Source organism: Halichoeres trimaculatus, unplaced genomic scaffold (genome assembly GCF_033239565.1).
Source record: "Halichoeres trimaculatus isolate MK-OKI-2021-1 unplaced genomic scaffold, fHalTri1.1 fHalTri1_scaffold_9, whole genome shotgun sequence".
NCBI lineage: Eukaryota > Metazoa > Chordata > Actinopteri > Labriformes > Labridae > Halichoeres > Halichoeres trimaculatus.
Window position 1 is genome coordinate 23,266,562 of NW_027437188.1, and position 5,761 is coordinate 23,272,322.

The following is a 5,761-nucleotide window of genomic DNA, read 5'->3' on the forward strand; positions in this document are numbered from 1 at the left end:
ATTTAATTTCAACCAAACACACACCTCGCTGGAAATAGTTTATGACAGTGTGTGTAACCCTCCGGATCTTTAAAATCTGAGTGGAGTCTGTATTAAGCTGAAGAAATCCTGCAGCCCATTGGTATTAATCACCAGAGGTTTAGCCACTTAATAGGCTAATTATCCTGGAACCAATGTTTTTAGCCTCCAAGCTGGCTAACTTTAGCATTTATCTCCCTGGGTGTGCCCTGAGCTTGTTCTTGTCTTATCTTTAATGGTTCTTTGACACATTGAACCTCTTATACTACTTGGTTTCTTCTGTTTGCTGTAAATCTTTGAAAGCAAAACCAAAAACTCGTGCTGTCTCCTAAGACATTCTGACAAGGAGTGTTTCTGTAAAAGACAGCACATGAAGGCTCTTGCAGATAAACACATATGCCAGACCTTAAAACTGAATAAAATATTCTCACCTTTTTAATAATTAAGAATACAGGAAAAAGCACAATATCTTTAAATAATATTATTGTATTACACAAATCTTGTCATGAGTTGTAAATTCAGACACATGACCCGGTCCTGGAAAGTGACTATTGGCACTGCAACAGTTGAAAATACAAGATGTAATATATTACAATAACATATAGACTATCTTTTATTTGTTATTCAAATTAAAGACAGTTGTAAGCAGCACGCTGCTTACAACTGTCTTATGCTTTGAGACCGTCTTACTCTGTCTTATGCCCTGGGACTTTTTTACTTAACTGTGAAATAAGAACTCTCACAGACCAGCTGAGATTTGATCACTTGGGGATGGCTCGACCCATGATTGCCTTTTTTGTGTTCCTCTCTGGTCTCAGCAGGATTATGTAACATTTTGGGCCAAACAGCGCCACCAGGAGACCAAAACTGGAGGCCAGGATGGCAAATATCTCCACTGCATCTGCATATTTGCCTGGAGAGTTGACATAAGCAGGGACAAAGGCCACCCACACAGCGCAGAAGATCAGCATGCTAAAAGTGATGAATTTAGCCTCATTGAAGTTGTCAGGAAGGTTTCTTGCCAGAAATGCTAACAGGAAGCTGAGGAGAGCCAGAAATCCAATGTAACCAAGTAAGATGGCAAAACCAATAGTGGACCCAACATCACACTCATAAACTATCTTGTCATTGTAGTATTGGGTATTTTTGTGAGGTGCTGGTGAGGAGGAGACAATCCAGACTGTGCAGATTACTGCCTGGATAGAAGTTAGAACCAGAACTGTTCCTCTCTGCTGCATGGCACCAAACCACTTCAGAGTGGCTCCACCTCCTGGCTTGGAGGCCTTGAACACAGCCAAAACAACCATGGTTTTCACCAGGATACATGAGACACAAAGAACAAAGCTGATACCAAATGCTGCATGTCTCAACTGGCATGTCCATAATCTGGGGTGACCGATAAACAGCAGTGAGCACAGGAAACAAAGTTTCAGCGCCACCAAGATCAGAAAGCTCAGCTCAGAGTTGTTGGCTCGTACCATGGGTGTACTGCGGTGATAGGTGAAGATCCCCATGACAAAAGCACAGAGAAAGGTACCAAGTAATGATCCAGCTGTCAAACAGATACCCAAAGGCTCATGGTAAGAGAGGAACTCAGTTTTCTTAGGGATACAGTGGTCACGCTTTGGGCTGGACCAGAAGTCCTCTGGACAGCTTGTACACTCCATAGAATCTGACAAAAAGGAGAGGTTAGTGAGGTTCTGATAATTTTCTGCTGAAAGTCCCCCCAAAAATTATATATATATTTCACATGTAAACCCACCAGTTTTATTGCTGATCTTTCCATCTGAACAGGGAATGCAGTCAAAACAGCACAGAGGTTCTCCTTTCTTTCTAGCCATGCGAGTACCAGGAGGACAGCTCTCACTGCACACTGACTTTGGTGGCTGTTGGCAGCAAAAATGATACATTTCAGTCAAGTGTCTCAAAATCCCAATCACTGGATTTTGGCAGAAAAAGCAAAATATACTTTTTTTGATGCTAAGTTCCAGAAGATTTTGTCTTCATCAATTTCCAGTACATCATCTTTGGAGTGAGATCTCTTCACCTCACCCACAGTTTGAACTTTAGTTTTTCCATCAGGCAGCCACAGCCAGTTGATGACATCATAGATTGGTAGGGCATCCCCATTCTCATCAAACAAAACTTGATCACCAAATGGTGTAGTGAAGTTGACATTTTGCAAATAATGTGCAAACTATGAATGGAAAATAAGTTAAAGTTTTTTGAAGTGAAAAAATCTAAAAGTCTCAGATTTGACTGTAAAGGTGTGCAGTAGTTCTGTTAAAAAGTATGCATCAAAACAAGAGTGATTTTTCCCACTTTTCTGTGATTTACAATAATATCATGACCACAGACCCAAAATATTTACTGTAAGTACTAAAGAACAAGTATTTATTACCCAGAAGCACAAGACTGTAAACTGATACACACCTGCCATTGCTCCAGTTTTTGTAAATCAGCACAGCTGTGCCCACTGAAAGGCCCTCTCCCAGGCACACAGTGCATCATATCATCAAGGGCATGAGCCAGAGCATACACAGCTTTGTAAATATTGTACTCGGGCCTTAGATTAGAAACATCCAAAAACTCAGTGTCGGCACTTTGTAAGTCTTCTTGTCCAGTGCAGAGAGCTTCCTTACTTGCTGGAACAAATTTACACCCAAATGTGAATTCCCAAAACTGCCTCACCTGGAATACAACACATCATAAGGATAACATAATTAAATTTGAGAAACTGTACATAGTCAAATTTGTAATCATTACTGTGAATGGTTTATTTCAACTAAAGTCACATTACTCTCCTACCATGTTAGTTTCAGATTGGTCAGTGTCATTTTGGTCAGGACTTATTTGCAGGAGAAATTCCCTGAGCCCTGGTATTTTTCCTCGACGGATAGATATACCCAGAGTCCCCCTCAGGAGTGGCATGAGTTCTGGGGTTTGGAGCATAGTGGATGCTGTCCAGGCTTCACTTGCTATCCACTGCAGGCCTGTTACGTTCTGCCTCAGCACCTGTTTGTAACATTATTTAGAGTTGGGATTTGTTAGGGTAGAGAAAGAGGGAAAAAAAGTTACCCCTCAAATAATTTACATTGTCTTTTTTTTCTTTTTTTTTTAGGTCAAAAAGAAATTTTGTCATGATTTTTCAGAATCCTTTGAGTTTTTTATTAAATTGAGATACAATTTAAGTGTTATTTGCTGCTTTATATTGTAATGAGCTTTATTTTATACATACAGCAACTTTCAGGTTGTATGGATTTGGCACCCTGTCGGACCAAATAGTCTTCTGTTCAAATCAAACTGCTTGTTACTTTTGAAAATTATGAAAAGGGTTCCTTCAATAGAATACCTTTAATATCTAATCTGTCGCCTAATAAACTCCAGGGATGATAAATGACATACAAAATAACTATAGCTATATTTTCCAGATTATAAATCCAACTTTTTTCATAGTTTGGCTGATCCTCCAACTTTTAGTCATCTTAGATATCAAATAAAAGAAGTGCTGCATTATTGGATCCTAATCTCATACATGAGGAATATTGAGGAGGAAATATCTCTGAGGTTCAGATGGCACTACATGCTGATAGAGGCTCTGCATCTCGGCTTGGACAGCCTGACAGCTCCTGGTGTTACATGCCTGATAATGTGATTTAGAGAAATAGAAGTTCACTCACATCTTCTTCAGTCTCTGTCGTAGACTGTTTTTTTGGTGATTTGAGTCACAAACTAGTGTTAAAATTTGTGTATGTTTATCCGCTGGAACTCACTTAAGCTCACAATGCAACAGTTTGACCTGCAAAACTCAAAGTAGAGAAGGGCAAGGTGGGAAGGGCCAGAGGGTGCATGACCAAAGTGAGTAAAAGGAATGAATGTAGAGAAGAGAACTAAAACTTAACTATGGTCATAGGTATGAGTTGCTGTAGGGAAAATATTTAAACCTCCTGAAACACTAACACTAAACACTAACTTTTCAAAGTTAAATGTAAATAGTTTTTTTCCCTCTTCATGATGCACTTTTTGACTGATGCAACTTATACTCCTGAGTGACTTATAGTCGGATAAACATGGTCTTCTAATTTGTCTTTCTCCTGGTGGTCTTTTTTGCTTTTGAAGGTCATTTAAGGGTGTCACTATTGATTTCTGTCTGTTTGGCCTAAGGTTGAGTCACTTACTAAAACCCAGCTCAAAAGAGCTTTAATCACACCCTGTTTCTAAACTTTCTAAAGATTATATTTTACCTCGTTCACCAGATGAAATGTGTGAAATCCATTAGCAAACACCATGACCACACGAGCTGTGGACTCCCTCATCACATCAACAATCCTCTTCAGCTCAGCTGGATCACTGTCCCAGGGCAAAACCTCCAAATAAGCAAGACAACCTCCACCAGACTGAGTCAGGTCAGAATTGAAGGATCGAGCAACACTGAGCCCATAGTCGTCATCACTAACGAGCAGGCCCACCCAAGTCCATCCAAAGTGTTTGAGAATCTGAATCATTGCATTGACCTAGGATAACATATTGGTGTACTGACTGATACAATAGTTATGCATAAAATTGATTACTTAAAATGACACATTTAATTAATAGACAAACACAAAAGTAAAAGAAACACTATTCCATGCACGACTTGAAGGAAACTGAGTTTTTAGTTTGTCAAGTTATTTTGAGTAAAGTGGTTCACCTGGAAAGCATCACTCGGGATTGTTCTGAAGAAGGAGGGGAACCTTTGTCGATCACTCAGGCAGGCACAAGTGGCATAATAACTCACCTGCAAAGAGACACACAGAATAGAACTGCACTCTTAATAAAATATGTCAAAATAAATCACATTTAAGATATTATTCATTCATGGACAGTACATATAATAGAAAAGAGGCTAACAAACACACTTACAATTGGCATTTTGTAAAGACCCAGGACATTGGAAGTAGCGATAGTAAAAGTAGAAGCAGAATCCCCCACAATACCCAGCACTGGTGGGGTCCCTGTACAGTTCTCCCCAAACAAATACTGCTCTTCTCTTCCACTGGCCAGAGACAACCCACCACTGAATCCAATCACAAGTGCACCACAGTTGTCATACAGGCTGTATCCCAGAGTCACATTTGGTAACAGATCTGAGTTCTTGTTGATTTCATCAATAGCAAAGGCCATGGTCATTGCTTGTCTGAAACCTGGAGTATCAAATCTACACAATATCACAGTAAACAGGCAGCATATAATATACATACAACAGATTCACACTCCCTGCTACATGTGAGTGAAACTTACCCTTTGCAGCTGGGTTGCTGTGGCTTTGTGGTGTAGGTCCACTCAGGGAAAACAGAGGAATAGTGCACCTCAAACAGCCCACCCAGCACCACATCTCCAGGTTTGTGAATTTCATTAAGCTGAAACCTGCTCAGTAATTTACACTGTGTGGAAAATGAGTCAGTTAGTGAGTATGAGGAGACACAGAAATAAAACAAGATCAGTACATGTGCATAAAGATACGCTCCCATAACTTCACCCCTTCTGCCACAACTAGTTTCTTTGTTTGTAACAGGCCTTTTTATACACAAGGCTTCGTCATTCCCAAATGCATGCCCTTAATCATTATGTATAAATGTTTGACATCTGCCACCAGGGCATTGATGAACTGGAAGGCCGTAATCCACAACAAAATGTTACAATAAAATTGAGTTTATTCATCTGAAAAAAAAAAACAAAACAAAACAAAACATTTGAAATAAGC

The 5,761-nt window shown here is 39.7% G+C and overlaps 1 protein-coding gene across 1 annotated transcript; it reads right to left on the minus strand.

Annotated features, from left to right (window-relative positions):
- Positions 1-779: 779 nt before the first annotated feature.
- On the minus strand, positions 780-5,411 carry LOC141797686 (extracellular calcium-sensing receptor-like). The gene is made up of 9 exons (XM_074679305.1): positions 5,299-5,411; positions 4,921-5,215; positions 4,709-4,795; positions 4,263-4,532; positions 2,827-3,033; positions 2,452-2,709; positions 2,039-2,215; positions 1,781-1,904; positions 780-1,690 (listed from the first exon to the last, which is right to left on the minus strand). Exons 2-9 carry the CDS (start codon positions 5,185-5,187, stop codon positions 780-782), a joined length of 2,301 nt encoding a protein of 766 aa, XP_074535406.1. The 5' UTR covers positions 5,188-5,215; positions 5,299-5,411.
- Positions 5,412-5,761: the final 350 nt, after the last annotated feature.

Excerpts from the sequence above, each read along its gene's own strand:
- LOC141797686 (XM_074679305.1), bottom strand. The coding sequence starts at position 5,187 with ATGACCATGGCCTTTGCTATTGATGAAATCAACAAGAACTCAGATCTG. Across the intron at positions 4,533-4,708 it reads TCCCGAGTGATGCTTTCCAG|GTCAATGCAATGATTCAGAT; the intron begins GTGAACCACTTT and ends ATGTTATCCTAG. Across the intron at positions 1,691-1,780 it reads AAAGATCAGCAATAAAACTG|ATTCTATGGAGTGTACAAGC; the intron begins GTGGGTTTACAT and ends CCTTTTTGTCAG.